We start from the raw sequence: 24173 nt of genomic DNA, 5'->3' as shown, positions 1-24173 counted from the left end.
ATCTCTTATCTTCTTTATGGAGGTTAAATTAGAAATCAAACTTAAAAAGTAGAAGCCAGTTTCTGGTTTTGACAGTTCGTTTGCTTGTTTGTCTGTCTGTCTGTTTGTTTGTTTGTTTGTTTGTTTGTTTGTTTGATTGACTGGGTTGTTTGTTTTTATTGTCATATCCACTGACAAATTCCATATATCCTTAGAAAATCCGCTGAATGCATAACCTCAGTGACCCCAATCGTAGACAAGAGACCCTGGCTGTGAATAACATTTGTAACATAAAAGAGTGAAGTGGGAAAAGAACCTCAAACTCTTTGGATGTTTGTACATTAGTCACCATTTGTTTCTCCCTGATGGTGAAATGCAAGAACTCACAAACAACAGCCTGAATACATTATGCACTTGAATGGCAGGTTACAAGTTAAGGCTGTTTTTGTCCATAAATGTTTTGTTAATCAGGAAACAGATGTCTGCTTTCCCTCTGTGCTGCTGCTGGTTCAACCCTCTGTCCCTACGGCTTCCACATTCTGTGTGTCTGCTGTTCATGACAAGGTATGGAAACCATGCTGGTTAAACAAGCCTACCAGCAAACAGGTTTGACAAGCAGTTCTACTCTGGAGTTGTTGGGTCATAAGTTTCAGTCGTCATTCAAATATGACAGGGAGATGGAAACATAAGTGTTCATGTGGTGATAAGATTCCTGCTCTAATCACTTAATCTCATGTACCCCATAGTTTGTGTTGTGGTATTTGTGATGGTTGTCGGGTAGCCTCATCACTGACCAGATGGACGGTCATTCATAGTTTTAGAAATCAAGGTGTGATTTTTATCATCACTTTTAGAGCAGGTGTTTTTACCACTCAACCTCACCCCCCCACCCCTACCCCCGCCCAGAAACACAAGTGTCAAGCTGGCAGACGCTATCCTATCCAGGCACGCACAGGAAGTTGCCTATCTAATTTTTAAATTCAGTTAAAAATTAAATTAAACAAATTAAACAAGCGCCACTATCAAATATTTTTTAACAGAGTTTAATTTTTTTCTTCTTGCCCTGTAGGGAGAGGCTCCAGCGGGGAGAGGCTCCAGCGGGGAGAGGCTCCAGCGGGGAGAGGCTCCATCGGGGCCCCTGACCCCCAACTTCGAAAGCACAGAAGAAAGAGGATTACGATCGTCTGGATGAACATATACTTTTACATGATTTGATTTTTCACATTTATAGTATTTTTGTTTCTATTTTATATTTCAATTGTTGCAAGCTTTAGCAATTGTTCATCTAATTAAATTTGAAAACTTGCATAATAAACCTAATAATATTTGCTTTTTCGTAATTTCCCTCTGAAAAACAAACAAAAATAGATCTGCTACATCGATGGCCGGGTAGCCTGGAATTGTGTTTGAATAGCAAAACAAATTATTTCGTTTATTTTGAAAAACCGCACCGGATTATTTCTGGCTTGACACTGTATAGGAACTATGATTGGAATCCAAACTGCTTCCAACTCGACCGTCTGCCCACCAGCAAGACACGGTTTTAACTTTTTATCTCATCTTTGCGACCACAGGGACTCATACAGCTGTGTGTGTGTGTGTGTGTGTGTGTGTGTGTGTGTGTGTGTGTGTGTGTGTGTGTGTGTGTGTGTGTGTGTGTGTGTGTGTGTGTGTGTGTGTGTGTGTGTGTGTGTGTGTGTGTGTGTGTGTGTGTGTGTGTTTGAGCCATCTGCCATGAGCATCACGAGGCTGGATACCTAAACGGGTCTGGAAGAGGAGAAAATGCCTTATGGACAGCTCCGTCACCACCAGTGCTCCAGTTCAGGGCATCCCCAACACCGAATCACAACGAAATGGAGAGGATTAATGTTAGATGGATGGCTGCGGTGCTGCTGATTCTCCTGGTCGGTGGCGCTTTCTTCTTTTGCGAGTATCTCATATATTTCCCGACCATTTTCAAGTGCGCCTGGCCGAAGGTCAGCGATGCACGGGACGAAGAGGGCATCGACGGCCGGGCGACGGACTCAACGATCCGCGCAATGGTGCTGTCGGACACCCACCTTCTCGGAGCCGTCGGGGGACATTGGTTCGATAAGTTAAGGAGGTAGTGACATTGTCTTTATGCAATCCATCACTGTTCCTCTCTGCATTCGTCTGTTGCTTGCTCTGTACGAGTATTTCGTAAACAAAGACGACAAATAACGCACGCTTGTTTCCAGAGAATGGCAGATGGAGAGAGCGTTTCAGACCGCATTATGGCTGCTCAGACCTGAAATTGTGTTTATTCTTGGGGATATCTTCGACGAAGGCAAGTGGAGCTCGCAGAAGGTAACGTGGAGCCCCGTTTCCCTTGTGCTTTGTCTGCAAACCCACACTGCTAGTGATGATGGTGGTGGTGATGGTTGTGATGTTTCTGAGAAACAGTATGAAACAGCAGAGTCTATAATGTAGATAAAACGCAGAGGCCAACCGGTCACCATATTTTACCATCCAAACCAGAGAAGGTGCAGATTCCGAGTAAGACACTAACACAAGCAGGTGCCGCTGCTGCGTCTTCTGAGCCATCCATCCTACTTTAGGAAAAAAGAAACAAAAGAAACAGCCTGGGAATTCTTACACATCCAATACTTAAGTGTCAAATGAGATTCGTCAAGTGAGATTTAAAAAAAAAAACATGGAAGGGAGCAAGTGCAGCACAAAGAAACCTTATAAAGAAGGAAGCAGCTTGCAGGCTGTAAAGTGTCCTCTAATCTACCACCAGAAGCTTCCTTGTTGTTTGCACAGGTATGGAAGCTATTCTGCTATTTGACTTTTTGACAGAGGAAGGAGTCACATCTTTGCAGCAGAAGAAATATTGAAAGTACTGTATATCCAGATAGAGGTTATCGATCTGCTTTCTTGATTAATCTGTTTATTGTTTGAAGAAGAAGAAGCTGTATTGTCATTATACAATCATACAAAGAAATTGTGAGGTCAGATTGAGAGTTGGTCAGACTGCTGCACCCTGGGCGAACAAGAACTAAAGGTTCATAGATGTTCCCAGAAAAAGCCCATTCAGACACAGAGAGAATGTGCAACTCTACACAGAAGGGCAATTTTGGAAATGCTGGGGTTTGAACCCATGACCTTCTTGCTGTGAGGCAACAGTGCCAACCACTATGCCACTGTGCTGCTAGATGTATATGGTAATTGTGATTAAATCTGGTTTTTATAGCTTTATTTTACAGAATTCAGACCTTGTAGCTGCAGCAGATGGCCACTCTTTTCCTCATGATTTAATTATTTAAATTATGAAGGATTAAACATCAGAATTTCTGAAAATCCCACTTAAAATACTTCATATTTTTGTTTGGTCTGACCAGCAGTCTAATCCCAATATCTATCAAATTTTGAATTAGATGAAACAAACAAGAAAAGAATGTAGAACCTAAAATGAGCTGGTTTTCCATATTAGGACAACAACAGGACCATTGTAAGTGGATCCTCAGACAATCATTTAATCAGTCAGTGTTAAGGAGCCAGTTATAGGCACTTAAGTGTTTAAAGCGGGATGTAAACAAGCAGTTATTGTCATTAAAGGTCTCCTGTGTTCAGTTTTTGACCCTACAGGTGCAAAATTGAATCTGAAGTTGGAATCAAAGCTTCCGGGCTCATCCACACTGGGAGCTGCTGGGTGACCCTCAGAGACCCCATTAACACTCATGAGATTCCCAGTGGAGTCTTGTTATTAAAAGCCTGCTCTGAACATTCTTCATCTCTACTGCAGCACTGGGAGGACGATGTGCGACGCTTCCACAGGATGTTCAAGCACTCAACTGACACAGAACTGGTTGTTCTGGTTGGAAACCATGACATCGGCTTCCATTATGAGTAAGGAGGAGCTTTACAGCACCACAGTCGTATTGTTTATTAAGCAACCTTTAGTCAAGGCAAAGGTCTGATCAACTCTTCCCTTATAGCTCTGAAAGTTTCATTGAAGGTTGTAGGGCTGAGAATCAAGATAAAGCAAGGACTTTGATTTCACACTGTCATTTTGTGTATCTCTTTCATTTAGTTTTAATCATGCAGGTATCAACTGCCAAAAATGTCAATAAAAGTGTCACATTGCAGACCTTTGTCCACACTGCACAACCTTTTAGGAACTTTTATGAGTCATTGCTTTAAAGAGTCGCTCAGTAAAGCAATCAGGTCATACAGTACATACAGTATTTATGAGAATAAAGTAGTCATGTCTGATAATACTTTTGTAAGATTTTGGGACAAGCTAAAGTTATTACTACTTTGAAGATACAGAGAACTTTTTTTAAGGAGTCAATGCCTCATAAGTCATCTTACCCTGCTACAGCAGTGGGGTTCTGGGCTTTCACCAAACAGCAAATCAAAGTAACACAATGACTGAATATTTGTGGCTTTTATTTAATTAGTTTAATTTAATTTTACTTAATTTCCCTTTGGAGAGTACTAAAGTATATTAACTGCACACTCTAGTTAGTCCAATCAAATCACATGCATATGTCAGTGTGTACAGGCCCTGAACAAACAAACACACACAGGGGGCCTGTATGCATGCAGAGAAGGTAGGGTGGCGGGCAGCTCCTTTGAGGTGCGCCCCAAATGAGCAACTTGTAAGGGTGCCTTGCTCAAGGGTGCCTCGGCAGTGCTCCGGAGGTGAGCTGACGCCTCCCACTGTCAGCTCACCTCCGGGTGTCACAGTTGGGTGTGGCAGTGCTGTTGTGTGGCAGGGAGAGGCCAAGCTTGTGGGTGGAGCCACTGCTCCACACCTGTTACTTATCACACCTGAGCTTGTTTTGGGCTATTGACCCTGAGGCTTTTTAAGCCTTGCTGAATCAGAGCTAGGTGCTGGTGCATTGCTCATGTTTGGTTCCTGGTAGTCTTTCCTGATTTTGAGTTTCTTGTCTGTCTGGAGAATTTTTAAGTTTGTTAATAAATCATGGATGACAGTTTTGCCATTGGTGTCCTGCATTTGGGTCCATACCCTGCCGCTCGTGACACCGGGTGTTTTTTTTTTGGGGGGGGGGGGGGGGGATCGAACCGCTGATCTCTGAACATTGGACGACCTGCTCTACTTCACGCTCTACCACTGAGCCACCGCTGCCCCAGTGGACCTGTAAACCTGTATTAATAATTCCACACACAGGAGAATTAGCAGGTGTCTATAGTTTCATTCATCACAGTTTACTTTTTCTGTGGAAATCTTTGTAAATTGCTGAATTACAGCATCATTCCAATTCATCCAGTAAAATTTATATTTAAGTAAAATTTAGAAACATGATGTTTTAGTAAATTGAGCGATAAATGTTTTCAACACCTTGTTGAATTTGTTCCTCTTGTCGTATGTCTTGAGAGCACAAAAAATATGTGTATTCATGGGAGAATGGAACCAGCGGTGTTTAAAGACATGAATCATTTCAAATCTATAAAATAGAAACTATTTAGATGACAGATTTTGAACATTTTAACAATTTTTAAATGTGACTTTGGTCAACATGTTTGTTTTACAGATCAAAAGTAAGCCCAAAGACCTGTGCTCCACACTTCAAGTATAGATTCTCAAAATGTATTGTCAGTTTGAATTATTAGAAAGACAAACAACTAATTGTACACGATTCTTGAAAGCAAAAGCAAAAACTAATCTTTAAGGAAAATACTTTCACTGTGTAAGAGAATTTAAAATAAAAAAATAGTCTGACATTAAGTATTGCTGTGGATTTTTTTGTCCGTTGTCATTGTTTTGAATGACAGAGATGCAGCTAATGTATGGCCAAGTAGAAATGTTTACATATAAATGACATATCTAAATTTCTAACAACCCTAATTGCCAACTTTTTTTTAATCCAAAATAGCAAAAATGTACTCAAAACCTGAAGACCTTAGAAAACAGATTTAAAGTGATGTCACAAATAAAAAAAGAAACATATGTATGTATGTATGTATTGATTGGTTGATTCTTTTATTACATGTTTAGACTACTCACAGATTTTCTCAATACGATAGTTACAGCTGCAGCTTGAAAGGAACTGCAAAAAGGAAATTAGATTCCTTTACCACTGAGGACAGTCCACCAACTTCTTTTACTTGTTTAGGGTACTTTAAATGACCCTGATCCTCCCTTCATTAAGAGTTTATTTTGTTTCATGCACCAATCGTAGTCCTCATAGCCCTTTCTTTTAGTATTCTTCATATGCTCCATAAAATCAGACTGCCTTCTTTTTATATGCACCTAGAACAGGGACTTTGTTTCTTCTCACAATACATTTGAAAGAAAAATTAAACAATGTTGAAATGCCCGTTTAAATGAAATGTGTCAAATAAACAGTTTAGCGGAATGTCCACTGACAGCATGCAAACTTATTTTCTTCCCACGTGAAGAAGCAGATAGAGATACATAAAGCTGTGTTACATCTCACTATCTGAACACACATGAAGGATCATGACGACATGCAAGTGCTTGTATGTGGTGCATGTTGCCTTTCATGTATTAAAGGACAACACACACGAAACACTGGGGAGTTCTTGTGTGTGATGAGGATGTTGTGTCTCCCTGCAGGATGGACTGGTTCAAGCTGCAGCGCTTCGAGAAAGTCTTCAATGCCTCTTCCACCAGAATCGTCACCAAAAAGGGAGTCAAGTGAGTGACAAGAGAAGGCTGTCTGCTCCATGATGTTGCTGCAGGAAGCTGGTCAAGGACTATCACTGTTGGTATCCTCTAAGTCAGTCTGTGAAAAAAAAAAAAGTCCTTTGAAATGAGATGCCAGGAAGTGAATGGTGCCAGAGATCCTCACTATGTAGTCAATCAGGAAAAACTTCATTCCCATTTTCATATGTGTCAATGGAGACACTGCATTTATCATTACATAGATCCACAAGCAATAAGCACTACAACTCATTTCTCCCTCTCACAAAGTCATCACCTCTGCCAACCTGAGTTTGTTTGCTACCTCGAAAAACTTACTGGATTTTCAAGAAAGAATGCATTTTCAGATTTAGATAAAGAATGTGGGTTCTACAGATGCCAGATCATTTTTCACTTTATTCAGTATTAAAAAGTATCGTGAATACATTTAGATAATGAATATAAAAATGCATGGACAACACATTTTTTCCCACCACATTGACTGGATCCAGATATGGGTCATGATCTGGATCTTGGGCTTTAAATATTCAGTTGTAGGAGTCTTTATGTAACTGATAACAGAGAGAGGTAAACACATGGCTATGTGAATTTAGTCATTCAGAGTGTGTGAGAAGGAAGAAGTCTTGTGTAGAGGAAAAGCTGATCTGGATTCAGTCTTATAGAACATAACCTACTGATGATAATGAATCTAGGAGTAGGTTTTCAGTGTTATCAGAATTACCTGGTGTTATTTAATTTGTCATGAAGCAGATATCAGGACAGTGACATCATCATGGTAACATCACAGTGCCTGCTTTTAAAAAACCAATATATTTTTTATACTGAATTGTTAAAGTTATATTTCACGTGAAAACTAGTTTCCCCTTGATTAGTTACTGAAGCTTTAGTTTTGTTTCAGTGGTGTTGTAGTTTTGTGGGTTGGTGAGTCACATTTTTCAAAAATCTACCAAAAGTCTAGAAAATTTAGTTTTCTTTCCAAATCAAACCAAGAAATAAAACGTAATAAGGTTTATCTCTGCAACCTCTTCTTAATTTTGTACCTCAGACATTGAGACTATTTACCCACTCTCCTCAGCTTCCTGCTGGTTAACAGTGTGGCCCTGCATGGAGACGGCTGTCCCATCTGTCAGTCGGTGGAGAAGTCCCTGATCAAACTCTCCAGAGACCTCAACTGCTCTCTTCAGGTGGGAAGAAGTCTCTGTAAGTCAGTAGCACAGTCTTACGCTTACAGCACCTTGAAGACTTTTTGCTGCTGCTAAACCTGATGAAGTGTGGAAGATTTCCATCAAGTTTGGAAGAAGTAAAACAACAGAAAAACACTTCCTAAGCTCTGTCAGCTGGGGTAGGTGTTTTTTTCTTAGGCAGATAGTTGACTGTGACAAAGGTGGCATGTAAGAAATAAAAAGGTGTAATGTGTGATAGAAGAGTTTCAGCTAAAATGAAAGGAAAGGTGTACAAAACTGTGGTGAGACCAGCAATGATGTGTGGCCTAGTGTCACTGAGGAAAGACAGGAGACAGAGGTGGAGGTAGCAGAGATGAAGATGCTGAGGTTCTCTTTGGGAGTGACCAGGAAGGATAGGATCAGGAATGAGTACATCAGAGGGACAGCACATGTTAGAGGTTTTGGAGATAAAGTCAGAGAGGCCAGACTGAGATGGTTTGGACATGTCCAGAGGAGAGATAGTGAATATATTGGTAGAAGGATGCTGAGTTTTGAACTACCAGGCAGGAGGCCTAGAGGAAGACCAAAGAGGAGGTTTATGGATGTAATGAGGGAAGACATGAAGGTAGTTGGTGTGAGAGAAGAGGATTCAAAGGACAGGGCTAGATGGAGGAAATTGATTCGCTGTGGCGACCCCTGAAGGGAAAAGCCGAAAGGAAAAGAAGAAGCAGTAGCTCCCAAACATCATTACACTGAATAGTCAGTAGATTAATTCTCTGGGTCTTTTTTCTTCTGCAGAACTTTCAGCCTGGTGATGGAGTGAAGGATAGGTGTGATGAATCGCAGGTGTATCCTCCAACCAGACCCATCATGTTGCAGGTTCACGACCGCCTACCCCTGTATCAGGTTTTCTTGCTTACCTTTGAAAGCTAGGGAAAGAGGGACTTTAAATAAAAGTACTGTAAATAACTTTCGAACTTTAAAGTTATTCACTTTGAAAATTAAAATTATACTGTTAGACTTAATAAACACAACGTTTATATTCCTCCAGAACTTTATATGCTCTTGATGAACATAGGTCTTGAACATAGGTCCGCCATGACAGCATCCATGTACCAGGTGCAACTCCCGCTCCAGTGTTCCCGTGTGTAAAGCCCCTCAACCCTATTTACCGTAAAGCACCGAGTAGAGGAACAACATGTTAACATATACAACTTTTAAATTTTGTCCTCATCGCTAAAGCCAATGGAATATATTAAAGTAGATTTCTCAAGTAGTTTGCATAAGTGTAAATCTTTTACTTTTACTTAGACTTTCTAACTGCTGTGCCATTGACCTAGAGAAAATACTGTGTTTTTTATTTCGTTACAATTTACTAGTGGTTTTTGGAAAAATAAAATTAGAAATTAAGGGTTACACACAGAAACTCGAATAAATGTAAAAAAAATCTATTGAACTTCAGATATGTAGATGTTGAATGATTTATAAAAATATTCAACATTTGTTTTGTCCATTACAGTAGTACCTTGAGACACGATTTCAATTTATTCCATGATGGAGCTCGTAAGTTAACTCATAACTCAAATTTTCCCCATTTAAAATAACTAATCATTTTAGTCTGTTCCAGCTATGTAAAAAAATACCGAAACCCCTCTTAATTAGGACGCATGAGTAATTATGAGTTACATAAATAATGATCAAGAATGAAAAACTCAAAAGTCAAGAGCTCACACAAGCTACACTTTTACTCCGTGAACAAGTATGGGACGTGGTCTCAGCTGATTTCCATCTGCTAACTGCTGGTGGTGTCCCAAAACATTGAACAATTTTCACCCTTATCTCAAAAAAGTTCTATATCGAGTAGCTTGTGTTTTAAGGTACTAACATATTAGGTATCTTTGCATGGATTCAGCTTCACAAGTGTGAAATAATGGTGAATTGAATTGTAAATATTTTAATTTGAACAACTGATATCTAGATTGTTTTCAGACAAAAAGAGTCAGCAGTAGGTCAGTGCACTAAGTTTTGGACCTCATCACAGGCCTTTTGTTCCCAGCACCTGGCATTCAGTAACAACACATCGTCAATGATGAGGCATTACCCAGCCAGACATGAGAATGAAGCCAGTGGTGCTGCTGTGAAGATGTCTCATGGTTCCTTAAATGAATTTAAGAAACCAGGAAGTTCCTTAAATTAAACAGTATTGAAACAGAGCTTGTCCTCTATTTATTATAATTCATTCATTCATTCATTCATTCATTCATTCATTGTCAGGAGAAAACTGGGGAGAACCCACACAGACATGGGGAGAACATGCAAACTCTGCACAGAAAGGAATCTATAATTTTGCTGTGAGGTTATCCACTGCACCGCCGGGCTGCCCCACATTCATGCCAATTAACTTTAATAATGTTATTATCCACTGGGCTCTGAGTACATTCTTTAAAAAATAATAAAGTAATATTTAAGAGTGAGATATATTAACATTTAAAGTTTTATTTGAATATTTTACTTGATGTCAACGTCTCTTGAAATTTGACAATCTTAAAACTCCAGGTTTAAAAGAACCTCTATTTATTTGAATCCAAATAGAATTACACATTAAAATTTTGATAACATTTTGTACTTTATTATCATTAAATGTTTCTCCTTAACGTAATCAGAGTTGCCTGGAGTTGTTGCTGATTCTGTGGGAGATACTGATTTTGTTGCATTCATTCACTCCAGTTTCTCATGTTGTTACAGTAAAATATTTGGACAAAACTATCTCAAGATGTTTTCTGCTCCTGAACTCCTCAATATCTCTATATCTAATCTATATTTGTGTGTCAGACCTGTACACTGTGACTTGAGAGTAGATGATAATGAATAGAAGTGCTGACTGTCATATTCTCCTGCTCTCCAGCACTATCCCCTGTACAGACTGAGTGATGCTGCCTGCACAGGATTGGATGCTGCGGCGCCTGAAGAGCGACACCTGCTATTCAGAGAGAAGTATGACGTGCTGTCAAAGGACGCATCACAGAAGGTGAGGGAGCTATCTGAGGTCTGAGCACATATCCTCTGCTGGGTTTTTATTTTTTTCTCTCAGAGCATCTCCTCTGAAGTGCTGTAATCCAATTGAAATACAGCACAGCCGTCCGTTGTCAGGAATAGTCTCCTGTAGAAACAGAAGATGACGCTAATGATGAAACTGATGATGTAAGTGAGCAGCAACTGGTCTCTGAGGGTAGGTTTTCTGTTCAGCTGCTGCAGTGGTTTAAGCCCCGCCTCATTCTGAGTGGACACACCCACAGTGGATGTGAGGTTCTCCATGACAACAAATACCCAGAAGTCAGTGTGCCATCCTTCAGCTGGAGGAACAGAAACAACCCCAGTTTCATTCTGGTGAGTGAAAATATCCACTAAGCCAACGTGGTTGTGGAGAAGTTCCTTTTACCGTTTTAATGCAACTATTTATCAATAACAGTGGTGACACTGATAATATTAGTGACGTTATTCATGGTCCTACAATGTATTTAAAATTTAGTGATTTTGACAGAACATTTAAGAATAATTATTAAAAGCTTAGTTTAGTTCTGCTGACTGTTTTCTATAGACTTAAGATATCTTGTTCATATTCAGTTTTCATTTCCACTGTCACGTGAAAGACAACCAGTTCTACCTCACCACTAAGCCCACTTAGCTGTGAGGCGACAGCACTACTCACTGCAACCCATTATTATTATTTCAGTATATGTACCAACAAGTTACCAATGAAAGCTACAAAATAACACTGTAGTGAAAAGTTCACCCAAACGCTCCTTTAATTCATGTGGGGCTCTAAAAAAAACAAGGATTATTTCCTTGCACTGTCAAATGAAAGCAGTCATAAGAATCTAAAGACAGGTTTGTGTTTTGGAGGCCTTCTAATAATTGAGGAACGCTCAATGGCCCCCTCTGTCAATATTAACTCTGACCTCTGACCCCCTCTCTTCCCAGGCATCAGTGTCACCCAGTAGTTATGCTCTGTCCAAGTGTTTCCTTCCAGAGGAGAGTACAGTCATCTGGGTTTATTGTTTGGCTGGGGCATGCCTGCTGCTGCTGTTCCTGGCCCACTGTCTGTGGATGAAAGGCTTCCTCCAGTGCCTCAGCCTCTGCCTTCTGGGAAAGCACAAGTCTTTGTGAACTAAAACACCCAAAGTGCACCATGCCCTGATGGAGGAAAGAGTTTTTAAATACTTGTCTGGGGATCTGCAAATGTTATGTTCCTCCTCAGATGGAGTTGAAAATCTATTCATACGACCTCAGCTGTTTGTCCAAATGTTTTGCACCACTGTGAAGGACAAGTACTATATATATTTTAAATGTCTTTGAAGGACTTGTGTTTACTGATGATGTGATGATGTGCCAATGCAGATATGAGCCAGATCACCAGCAAGTTTGATTCATCCTCCGAGGAAAACCAGTCTAAGACAGGCACACATCTGGGACATAAAGTAACACAACTCAGACAGTACGTCTATGTACGTACAGAGGGTACTGGACTGATTCAAGGTGAAGTCATTCGTTCATGTCTCTTCACTCTGATGTTGTGATCTTATGTAATCATACCAGTTGCCTCACTTTTAACACTCTGTTCTCATGCTGTCTGATGCATCCTGGTATCTTCTCATCTTTATGATGCATATCTGAATGTTTATTATTGATATTCTGTGCCAAATATTTGTGAGGGTTCTGCCAAACTGTCAAATTTTTCGGATTAACTGTATATGAATAAATCTGAATGTCAGAGTAGAGAGCACTGTAATTCTTCATGTCACTGTAATTCTTGAAGTCATGTCATCCTATGCTAATGCAAAAGGATGTTAAAGTAATCATGTGGCTTTCCAAAAGCAAAGAACAGGAGGAAGGAAACAAACTGCAGACATAGACACATGGTGATCAAAATGAAATGAAGTAACATCCTGTCGTATGTAAAAAACCCCAAAACAAAACAGGACATTAACTTCCTTATACTGAGATGAGTCAAGTGACTGTCTTACAGTTTAAAATCTTGTGTTCATCTTCTACTCCTCAGGATGAAAATGTGAAACTGCAAAGCAATTCATCACCTATTTTGTAATGTAAAGGCCATTCCTGTGTCGTCAGGATGTAGTGGCCATATTTACTTATCAGGATGTGATTTTTCTATTGATCATTCTAAACAAATACTTCAATGGCTGAAACTCAGTTAGCATACTGAATGTGCACAGCACTACTTACTTGCAGCATCCAAACAGAAAAGAAAACCCCGGTAACAAATCTGGACATAATTCGACACCAAGATGGAAATAAAGCAAAGTCCTCTAGTGTGCCTCTTTATTTAAAGAAAATAAAAATGTCATTTAGTCATCCTCCCAGGCCCAACAAGGTTTTTGCACCTCCAGTCTGTTCATACACTTTTGGGGATAAATGTGTCCTGTAGCAGAAGAAAAGGCTGATGCTGTTTGTACAAGGAGATAAGCTTGTCTTGTTGGGTGCTGCTCACACATTCATAGCGCCTGTGCCACTGGTTATGGCTCCAAAGGACCAAAGAATCATTTATATTGCACGCTCTCATTTATTCATCTCCATTCTAAACATGCTTTCCTATGTGTGTATGCATACATATTTACCGTATACATACAAAGGCATGTACACCTAGGCACACACATAATTAAACATGTATAATTGTACATATATATTTATATAGACCTATAAATTTACATGTACATACATTTAGAAAATTTTACACAAAACGCACACTTGCCCTCACACGCGCACATGCACGCACACATGATGCGTCTGCGAGTCTATGTCTGTTTTATGTACACTTGCCCACACACATCAATACAGGTCTCAGACACACTTCATATTGAAATAATGTTGGTTTCAATTAAAACAACACCAGGTTGCAATTTGGACACTTTCAATGAATTTCCAATGTTTTTAAAGCTGTGAAAAATAAAATAAAATAATTATTATAATTATAATAATGAGGGGAAGGAAAAATAATATCAACAAAAGACAAAAAAGGCATGGCGCTGCAACATCTGGTCTTCACTGCAGGTAAGAGGTTAATTTGCATAATGTATACAGGTTTTTAGGATTTTTTCCCTATTTTTTAATTTTTTACTAAACAGCATTTCCTCTTTTTTTATAAACCAGAAAAAAACTAAATTCTACAGAGAAAGTCCCCTATCTGCAGTCTTCAGCTGCTGATGGAGATTGACATCAAGCTGTACAGCGCAGTCGAAAACATACTTACATCTGAGCTCATTTACAGGTACAGCCATAATCAAGGCACAAAGATCTACAAGTAGATTTGTTTTTCTTTCAATTAAGTTGTACAAAATAATATTACATTTTACAGTCTGTACAAGATAATTCAACCTTGTACAGTGTACAAGTAAAAAAAAAGAAAGAATACATATTTCTCTCCCACCCTGCCTCTCCCCCCACCTCCCATCAGTATGTCTATGCTAAAATGATTTGTGTGAAAAAAGGAGGCAGGTCCAAGTCCATGGAGGCAGCAGGGCTAAGGTGCAACGAGCTCAGTCCCTTTTCCTTCATCTAAATCCTTCTTCATCATATTACCTGCCCCTTCTCCCATTTGAATCTCTCAGCTGCTCTGTGCACTCCTTAGCTCAGCAAGCTAACATTGTAATAGGGTAATAAATATTGTAATGCTACATTGTGTGTATGCTTCCTCTAGAGAAAAAATAACAAAAAAGTTATTAAGGAACCTGATGCAAAGTGCATTTATCTCTTCATCCACTCGGTTCCCCTCCGTTGACTCCTCCCCTCTCTGGTATGGGAGGTGTCAAGTAGACCTCCACGCAGGAGGGAGGAGCAACTCCGAGGAGGTGGCAGGGCAAAAGAAGGGAGCATAGGTCAAGGTAATGATGACAGCTTTAATCAGCAGACAACACACATCACACACATCCGCTCGCTCACGTCACTCCTTCTCTTCATGACACACACATACGCACGCACGCACACACACACACAGCCTCTACACTGAGGTCCTAGGTATGTCCTATGCACCAACACCCACCAGTCCAGGTCCAATGACAAAGCCAAAAAAATAGATGGACAAAAAAGGGCAAAAAAAGAGGTAGCCCAAGGCTTAGTGGAATGACAAAAATCAAGGCATTCAAAAGGATGAATTAAAATAGAAAGAATAAAAATAAGCGGCACACAACAAATTAATTCCCCAACCTTCCTATCACCTCGGGGATGAGTTGTTCTCAGAGAAGAAAAAAAGGTACAAAAAGCCAAGAAGTTAAGAAGAGGAAGAAGATTTGACACACTTCAGTAGTACTTCAGTCCTCGACAGGAGGAGCGGTCAGGGGTTTTTGAGGCGGAGGGGGAAGAGAAGGAAGGGTTTGTCAAGGATGCAGAATGATGGAGAGAAACACAGAAGACTGTTAAGAGGCGGTCTCCCATCACAAGAGTTCGTACTGCCGGAGGTGCATTCTCTGAATGATGTCCCTGCAGTCATTAAACACCCGCCGGATGTTCTCTGTGTCCACAGCACAGGTGAAGTGGGGGTAGCAGTAGTGTCTGCCATCGCCACTCGCAGTGCTGATCCGCTGCAGGAGAAGAGGAGAGGCAGTAAAATGAAAAAAAGCCCCTTCACACATGTATGAAAACCTGACCTCAGCTGCTTTGTTACTGATCTTCATTTCTGGCATTCTATGTTATTAGACCACTTCCTGTCTTTCCTGTCTTAAAATCAATGGTTTTGGTGACATAATATGACAACACGACTGTGCACCACACTCCACATTCTGGCCAATCTTTGGGTAAACCTGAAGAAAAAATATGAGCGAGAGAGACAGAGAGACAGAGAAAGAGAGACAGAGAGAGAGAGAGAGGGAGAGAGAGTTGTGTGTGTGTGTGTGTGTGTGTGTGTGTGTGTGTGTGTGTGTGTGTGTGTGTGTGTGTGTGTGTGTGTACTTAGAGGTAAAAAAGTAGCTTCCCTGTGGGGAAATAAAATCATTACAGCATTGATGATATTATTAATGTTTGATTATTATTATTATTATGTGAACCTGAAATTTACACTTTATTTACACTTACAAGAAACTCATCTCTGATGAAGAACTTGGCTCTTGTCACTCTTGGGTCTTCACCAGGTTCAGGAGTTGCTGAAAGAACAATGGACTCTCAGTTAACAAGGATGTTGTAACTCTGCTAGTACAGTAATAATCCCTTGTTACTTGCGTTTAATGCATTCCAGGACCATCCACAAAAACAAAATTCTGTGATATAGCAACAAACTATTCAATTTATTATTTACGGTAATTTAAACATTTATGGACCATCCCCCATACTGATACTAAACCACCTTATAACTGTATTACCTTTTCCCACACAGACTGTTTAAAGAACTTTTGTATTAAAGAAAAGCGTTTCTTTATGGCCTCTCTGACTTTATCTCCAACACCTCGAACATGTGCTGTCCCTCTGATGTACTCATTCCTGATCCTATCCATCCTGGTCACTCCCAAAGAGAACCTCAGCATCTTCATCTCTGCTACCTCCAGCTCTGGCTCCTGTCTTTTCCTCAGTGACACTGTCTCTAGACCAAACAACATCGCTGGTCTCACCAGTTTTGTACACCTTGCCTTTCATTTCAACTGAAACTCTTCTATCACACATTACACCTGACACTATTCTCCACCCATTCCATCCTGCCTGTACACGCTTCTTCATTTGTTTTCCACACTCTCCATTGCTCTGGACTGATGACCCTAAGTACTTAAAATCCTCTTCCTTCTTCATCTCTTCTCCCTGTAACCTCACTCTTCCACTTGGGTCCCTCTCATTCACAAACATGCAATCTGTATTACTGCGGCTAATCTTCATTCCTCTCCTTTCCAGGACAAACCTCCACCTCTCTAGCTTCTCCTCCACCTGTTCCCTGCTCTCACTACAGATCACAATGTCATCTGCAAAAATCACAGTTCATGGAAATTCCTGTCTAACCTCGTCTGTCAGCCTGTCCATCACCATAGCGAACAAGAAGGGGCTCAGAGCTAATCCCTGATAGAGACCCACCTCCACCTTGAACTCCTCTGTCACACGTACAGCACACCTCACCACTGTTTTAAAGTCCTCATAAATGTCCTGCACTGCTCTAATATACTTATCTGCCACTCCAGACTTCCTCATAAAACACCACAGTTACTCTCTGGGCACCCTGTCATAAGCTTTCTCCAGATCTACAAAAACACAATGCAGCTCCATCTGGCCTTCTCTGTACTTCTCTATCAACATCCTCAAAGCGAATACGGCATCTGTAGTATTCTTTTTTGGCAAGAAACCCTACTACTGTCACAAATGCTAACTTCTGCCCCTAGTCTAACTTCAACTACTCTTTCCCATAACTTCATTGTATGGCTCATCAGCTTTATTCCTCTGTAGTTGCCACAGCTCTGCACATCTCCCTTGTTCTTGAAAATGGGCAGAAGCACACTTCTCCATTCCTCGGGCATTTTCTCAGTATCTAACATCCTGTTGAACAACCCAGTCAGAAACTGTACTGCCAGCTCTCCTAGACACTTCCATACCTCCACAGGTATATCATCAGGACCAACTGCCTTTACACTCTTCATTCTCGTCAACGCCCTCCTCACTTCATCCTGACTAATCTTTGATACTTCCTGGTCCACAACAGCCACCTCTTCTAGTCTTTGTTCTCTCTCATTTTCCTCATCCATCAACTCTTCAAAGTACTCCTTCCATATTCCCATCACACTACTGGCACCTGTCAATAAACTTCCATCCCTATCCTTAATCACCCTAACCTGCTGCACATCCTTCCCATCTCTGTCTCTGTCTTGCCAACCTTTATTGATCAGTCTCTCCCTTCTTACTCTCCAACCTAGCATACAAGTCATCATAAGCCCCTTGTTTGGCTTTTGCTACCTCTACTTTCACCTTACATTGCAACTTCCTGTCTACTCTCCGCAGTCCTCTCAGTGTCCCACTTCTTATTAGCTAACCTCTTTTTCAGTATACACTCCTGTACCTCCTCATTCCACCACCAAGTCTCCTCATCTACTTTCCTTCCAGATGACACACCAAGTACTCTCCTACCTGTCTCCCTGATCACATTAGCTGTAGTTATCCAGTCATCTGGAAGCACCTCCTGACCTACCAGAGCCTGTCTTAACTCCTTCCAAAAAGTTATGCTACACTCTTCCTTTTTCAGCTTCCACCATTTTGTCCCCGCGGTGTACTGGCGTCGTGCCCGGAGTGTCCCCCGCCTCACGCCCTAAGCTGCTGAGATAGGCTCCAGCTCCCCGTGACCCTCTGCAGCGGATACAGTGGTTGTAATCTGAAGATGACTGACTGACTGACCATTTCGTCCTCTGCTCTGCCTTTGCCCTCTTCGTCTTCCTCACCACCAGAGTCATCCTAAACACCAACATCCTATGCTGTTTGGCTACACTCTCGCCTACCACTACTTTGCAGTCACTGATCTCCTTCAGATTACACCGCCTACAAAAGATGTCGTCTACTTGTGTGCTCCTACCTCCAATATTGTAGTCACCCTATGTTCCTGCCTCTTCTGGAAGAAAGTATTCACTATAGCCATTTCCATCCTTTTGGCAAAATCAACCACCATCTGTCCTTCTGCGTTCCTCTCCTGGATACCAACCCTGCCCATCACCTCCTCGTCACCTCTGTCTCCTGCACCAGCATGTCCATTGAAGTCTGCACCAATGACAACTTTCTTTCTTTTAGGTATGCTCTGCATCACTTCATCAAAGTCCAACCAGAATTTCTCCTTCTCCTTCAACTCACATCCTACTTGTGTCGCATATCCACTAACAACATTGAACATCACACCTTCGATTTCTAGCTTCAGACTCATCACTCTATCTGACACTCTTCTTTACCTCCAGAACATTCCTAACAAACTCCTCCTTCAAGTTAACTCCTACTCCATTTCTCTTCCTATCTACGCCATGATAGAACAACTTCAGCCCTGCTCCTGAACTTCTAACCTTGCTACCTTTCCACCTGTTCTCCTGAACACACAGTATGTCTACCTTCCTCCTCTGCATAATGTCAACCAACTCTCTACCTTTTCCTGTCATAGTTTCAACATTCAACGTCTCTACTCTCAGTGCTATACTCTTGGCGTTCCTCTTACTTATCATCCTACAAACACACTTTCCTCCTCTCCCTCTTCGACCAACAGTAGTCCAATTACCACTGGCACCCTGTAGGTGAACAGCATAGATGACGGTCGTTGTTAACCCGGACCTTGACAGATCTGGTATGGAAGTCATAGATTTGATTCGCATGTTTGATTTGGCAAAAGTTTTACCTCTGATGCCCTTCCTGACACAACTCTCTATTTGTGCGGGCACAATAAGAGATCGTTTGTGCCCTCTTGAGGCTACATTAGGGTATCACAGGTATTAGGGTATCATGTGACTACCTACTAAAAATCTGTGATGTAGTAAACCTATGCATCTTGAAGCACGAATACACTTGGGATTACTGTATTGTTAAAATTGTGGATTTCATGCAGCACAAACCTTCATTTGGTATGGTGTAGCGAGCATATTCGGGGAAGTAGTCTTCGATTTTGGATTTTCCAGCTAATACTTTTTCAGCCAGCATGTCCTGCTTATTCAGGAATAATATGACCGATATTGTGCGTAGCCACCTGAAAAACAAGTTCACAAAAAAGTCATATTAAGCAGAGTTCTTCCATGTCAATGAATACAGGAGGAGAGATGTGAAGAGATTGTCGCTTTACATTCTGGACTGATTCAAATGAACAGATTCAAATGCACAGAACACTGAGATATGAATGATGGACCTTCTAAAGTAAATGTGTCAGAGACTTTTACAATATATAATAGTATAATATATCTTCTTCTCCTTTTGGCTTTTCCCTTCAGGGGTCGCCACAGCGAATCAGTTGCCTCCATCTAACCCTGTCATCTGCATCCTCTTATCATTTCCTCTGGAAATGTCCAAACCATCTCAGTCTGGCCTCTCTGACTTCATCTCCAAAACCGTGCTGTCCTTCTGATGTACTCATTCCTGATCCTATACATCCTGGTCACTCCCAAAGAGAACCTCAGCATCTCCATCCCTGCTACCTCCAGACACACTATTTTGCCAAAAGTATTGGCTCACCTGCCTTGACTCACACATGAACGTCAATGACATCACATTCCTAATCCATATGATGTCGCTCCACCATTTGCAGCTGTAACAGGTTAAACTCCTCTGGGAAGTCTACAAGGTTCAGGAGTGTGTTTTTGGGAACTGTTGACCATTATTCCAGAAAGACATTTGTGAGGTCACACAAGGATGTTGAAAGAGAAGGCCTGGCTCTCATTAATCACTCAATTTCATCCCAAAGTGTTGGTTTTAAGTCAGGATTCTGTACAGGCCAGTCACGTTCATCCACACCAGACTGTCATCCATGTCTTAATGGACCTCGCTTTGTGCACTGGTGCACAGTCATGTTAGAATAGGAAAGGGCCAGCTGCAAACCGTCTCTACGAAGGTGGGAGCACAGAACTGTCCAACCTGTCTTGGTATGCTGAACCATCCAGAGTTTCTTTCACCGGAGCTGAGGGACAGAACCCAGCCCCTGAAAAACAACCCCACACCATAACCTCCCTTCACGAAACTTTACACTTGGCACAATGCAGTCCGACAAGTATCATTCTCCTGGTAACCGCCAAACCCAGACCCGTCCATCAGACTGCCAGATGGAGAAGAGTGATTCGTCACTCCAGAGAACACATCTCCACTGCTCTAGAGTCCAGTGGCAGTGTGCTTTACACCACTGCATCCGACGCTTTGCATTACACTTGGTGATGTGTGGCTTGGATGCAGTTGCTCAAGCAGGGAAAACCATTCCATGAAGTTCTCTCTACACTGCTCTTGAGCTAATCTAAAGGCTACATGAAGTTTGGAGGTCTGTAGGAATTGACTGCAGAAAGTTGGTGACCTCATCGCACTATGATCTTAAGCCTCTGCTGACCCCGCTCCGTCAGTTTACGTTGCCTATCACTTTGTGGCTGAGTTCCCACACACTTGACCCCTTTTATTCTCCCATCGATGTGTTGAAGTCAACCTGTCCTCTTAGAAGAGAAACACCCCCACAACAAAACGCTTCCATCACCATGATTCATGGTGGGAATGCTGTTCTTGGGGTCATAAGTAGCATTTCTCTTCCTCCAAACATGTCAAGTTGAGTTGAGGCTAAAGAGCTTGATTTTGGTCTCATCTCACAACAGTGCCTTCTCCCAGTCTGTTACAGAGTCAATGACAAACTTCAGGCGGGCCTGGACTTGAGGCTTCTTGAGCCGAGGGACCTGCATGCACTGCAGGGTTTCAAACTACTGCATCTCAAAATCAATAGCTTCTTGATGACCGTGTTTCTAACTGCCATGATAATGTTAATCAGCACTTCCCGTGTAGTTCTAGAATGATCTCTAATCATGTACTACTTGTACCAACATTTGTCACCTTCTCATTCAGATTCTAATTTATGGTTTTGCAGCCCGTTCCAGCCTTGTGTTTGATAACAACTCTGTCACTGACATCTATAGACAGCTCTGTCACTGAGTCTGTGGCAGGTGGCTTTTTTACAGTAGACAATTTGGGACAGTGTCTCTCATACAGGCAACAACTTCACTGAGATGAGGAGTATGTCAATAGTCTGTGAGTACCAACATTGCTCATGTTTGGTGGGAAATCAAATACCTATTTCCCTCAATAAAATGCAATTTTTTCAAACATTACATAATTTTCTTTTTAATGTTATATCTCTCACTGTTAAAATAAAGCTACCATAAATTTGTCAGTGTGCAAACTTTTGAAATCGGTGGGGAATCAAATACTTATTTTCTCCACTGTATAGGCCCTGCTAACGTTTGGGAACTGGGATAGATGAGGTGGAGGAAAAAAAGTATTAATTTTTTTTTCAACTGAGTTTAAAGTTCAATACTTCTTCAAAACTGTGAACAATGCTCCCTGGAGCTGATGTGCCTCTGTGTGAACACAGTTGAACACTCAGCTCAAACTAAATTCATGTATTTGACACACCTGTTGTTCCAAATACTGCGGAAGAGGTCCAGCGCTTCTCGTAGTCTGTTGGTGTTGTTGTCTTCCCTTATTACCATGTTGTAGCTGCTGCTGGCTACCACGAAGATGATGGCAGTGACATCTAGACGGAGATGAGGAGGACTTTAGCATCACACACGTGAAGCAACAATATCACAAAATTAGGCCGTAAGACTGACAAGATATAACAGGAAGGGAGATATCAGAGGACCAACAGCAACAGAAAGGTTAAAAGTCTCACCATTAAAGCACTGGATCCATTTTCTCCTTTCATCTCTCTGTCCTCCAACATCAAACATGCTGCAAAGAGACAGAGTCCTGGGTTAGACACAACAATAAACCGTCTGCAATCACCTTCTACCTCAGGTGGAACACTAGGTACACATTGTACTATAGCTGATATATCCATGAGTGTGAATAAGTCCATTCTTGTGAATAACTGTTTAACACAGGGGAAAGATTGCATTTTCTTTTTATTGTAAATGTGTTTTTTATGCATGTGATTTACCTTAATTTAGTGTGACCAGTTCACCTAAGCTGCAGGTTTTGGAAGATGGGAGGAGAGAACCCACGTAGACACAGGGAGAACATACAAACTCTACACAGAAAGGAATTAACCCTAACCCTAACCCAAAACCTTCTTGCTGTGAGGCACAAGCACAACCCACTGCACCACCGTTCTCACCTTTATTATTTATTAATAATAATAATAATAATATATTATAGTCTTCAAGATCTTTTTACCTAGATGAATTAAATAATACATACAATTTGCTAATTTATTTGGCATTAACTTAACAGTTAAATCACACTTAAAAAAAAGTATGCCAATGCCCAATCCTGGTGACTCCAAATGCCACATTTGGTGTAAAAAATAATGCATTATTTACTGCCTGCCCCAGTTCAATCCCATCATACTTTCAGAAGCATGAAGTTGGACAGCTGGTATCACAACTTCCTCAATGCTGAGGAAGATGAATGAACTGCATCAGTGTGAGAATGACTGAATAAATTTTTACAACATTCACACACACACACACACACACACACACACACACACACACACACACACACACACACACACACACACACACACACACACACACACACACACACACACACACACACACACACACACACACACACAGACAGTCTCTGTGATGAGACAGTCCATTTTGAATGTGAGCAAACTGACTGGAAACTAACCTAAGTTCAAACATTGAGAAAAATGCAATCCTAAGTTAGCTGATGAAACCAAGATGCACACCTTTAGAGTCCGTCAAAGCATTTGTGAGTCTCATCATGTACAGATGAACAAGGGTAACCCTAAGCCCTTTGGTGGGGCAATAAAAAAATGCACATGCATTGAAGTAATGTAGCAAGGCTTTCATACCAATCAGTTAGGATGATATAATTTAATACAAAGGCCCAGTTCAGATAATATAACAAGAACCAATGCAGTCAGACACTGCAACATCCCGCGAGACCCCTCAATTCAAAATTTTACCCAGACCTACTTGCATAGGTCAAAGATCAAAGCTAATGTTCTGACCTAGTTTCATAGATCAAAGCTAGTGCTTTGATCTATGGTCTTACTCACACTGGCCTTCTCCCTCGTCTTTCTATTTTGTTCCTGAGTGTACACAAGCTAAAACTTGACCTTGACCTAGTTTTCTCAAGGTCAAGGTCATCATCTCATTTTCATCCCTGAATAATGTGCTTTTTGTTCTATCTTTCTATCTGCAACGGTTGCTAAGAAATTTGGTGGACTAAAGAACGGATAGACACACGGACTAACGGACAAACACACAAACGCTGACAAGTACAATAGCAGGATGTAATAAACACTGTTTTGTTTGCAGAACTGGGTCATCTTGTCTGACAACATCAAAGCAGTTATGAAAGCGCTTTGAAATGTCTGTTGCCATGATTAAGCGCTTTATGAATAAAAACTCATTGAATGATTGATTGATTGATTGATTGATTGATTGATTGATTGATTGATTGATTGATTGAAACATTTACTCTGACTTTTATTAGCTGCTCTTATAGCATGAACCAAGGCATGATGCTTGTGTTATAGAACATTTCAGGCTTTACGACAAGTTATATAGAACAATAAAAGCCAAAGAAGGCAAATATTTAGAGAGGAAAACAGCCACAGGAACCTTAAGTAATATATTATTAACAGAAAGTGGCATAAAAAGTCCCTAGAAATACTTTTTTGGACGTGTTGTGTTTCAGGTTCAGATAATTATGAT

At 41.0% G+C, this 24173-nt stretch overlaps 2 protein-coding genes across 4 annotated transcripts in view; one reads left to right on the top strand and one right to left on the bottom strand.

Annotated features, from left to right (window-relative positions):
* Positions 1-1502: 1502 nt before the first annotated feature.
* mppe1 (metallophosphoesterase 1) lies at positions 1503-14162 on the top strand. 2 transcript variants are annotated; one of them, XM_068339906.1, is made up of 9 exons: positions 1503-2083; positions 2199-2307; positions 3746-3849; positions 6548-6628; positions 7710-7818; positions 8596-8676; positions 10703-10825; positions 11044-11184; positions 12196-14162. In XM_068339906.1, exons 1-9 carry the CDS (start codon positions 1833-1835, stop codon positions 12199-12201), a joined length of 1005 nt encoding a protein of 334 aa, XP_068196007.1. In that variant the 5' UTR covers positions 1503-1832; the 3' UTR covers positions 12202-14162. The 2 variants fall into 2 exon arrangements, with proteins under 2 accessions (XP_068196007.1, XP_068196006.1); XM_068339905.1 differs by having other exon boundaries at positions 11779-14162.
* LOC137611807 (guanine nucleotide-binding protein G(olf) subunit alpha) overlaps positions 13111-24173 on the bottom strand; it is a 74472-nt gene continuing 63409 nt past the window's right edge. For both annotated transcript variants that reach the window (XM_068339902.1, XM_068339903.1), the window contains exons 8-12: positions 22154-22212; positions 21895-22015; positions 19359-19489; positions 15883-15950; positions 13111-15392 (exon numbers count right to left, since the gene is read on the bottom strand). In XM_068339902.1, coding sequence (XP_068196003.1) covers positions 15246-15392; positions 15883-15950; positions 19359-19489; positions 21895-22015; positions 22154-22212 — 526 coding nt within the window. In that variant the 3' untranslated portion in view covers positions 13111-15245. The remainder of the gene's footprint in view (positions 15393-15882; positions 15951-19358; positions 19490-21894; positions 22016-22153; positions 22213-24173) is intronic.

The sequence above is a fragment of the Antennarius striatus genome, chromosome 18, assembly GCF_040054535.1.
Source record: "Antennarius striatus isolate MH-2024 chromosome 18, ASM4005453v1, whole genome shotgun sequence".
Classification (NCBI taxonomy): domain Eukaryota; kingdom Metazoa; phylum Chordata; class Actinopteri; order Lophiiformes; family Antennariidae; genus Antennarius; species Antennarius striatus.
Note: the sequence above shows the minus strand (reverse complement) of the source record. Positions and strands in the feature narration are given on the sequence as shown.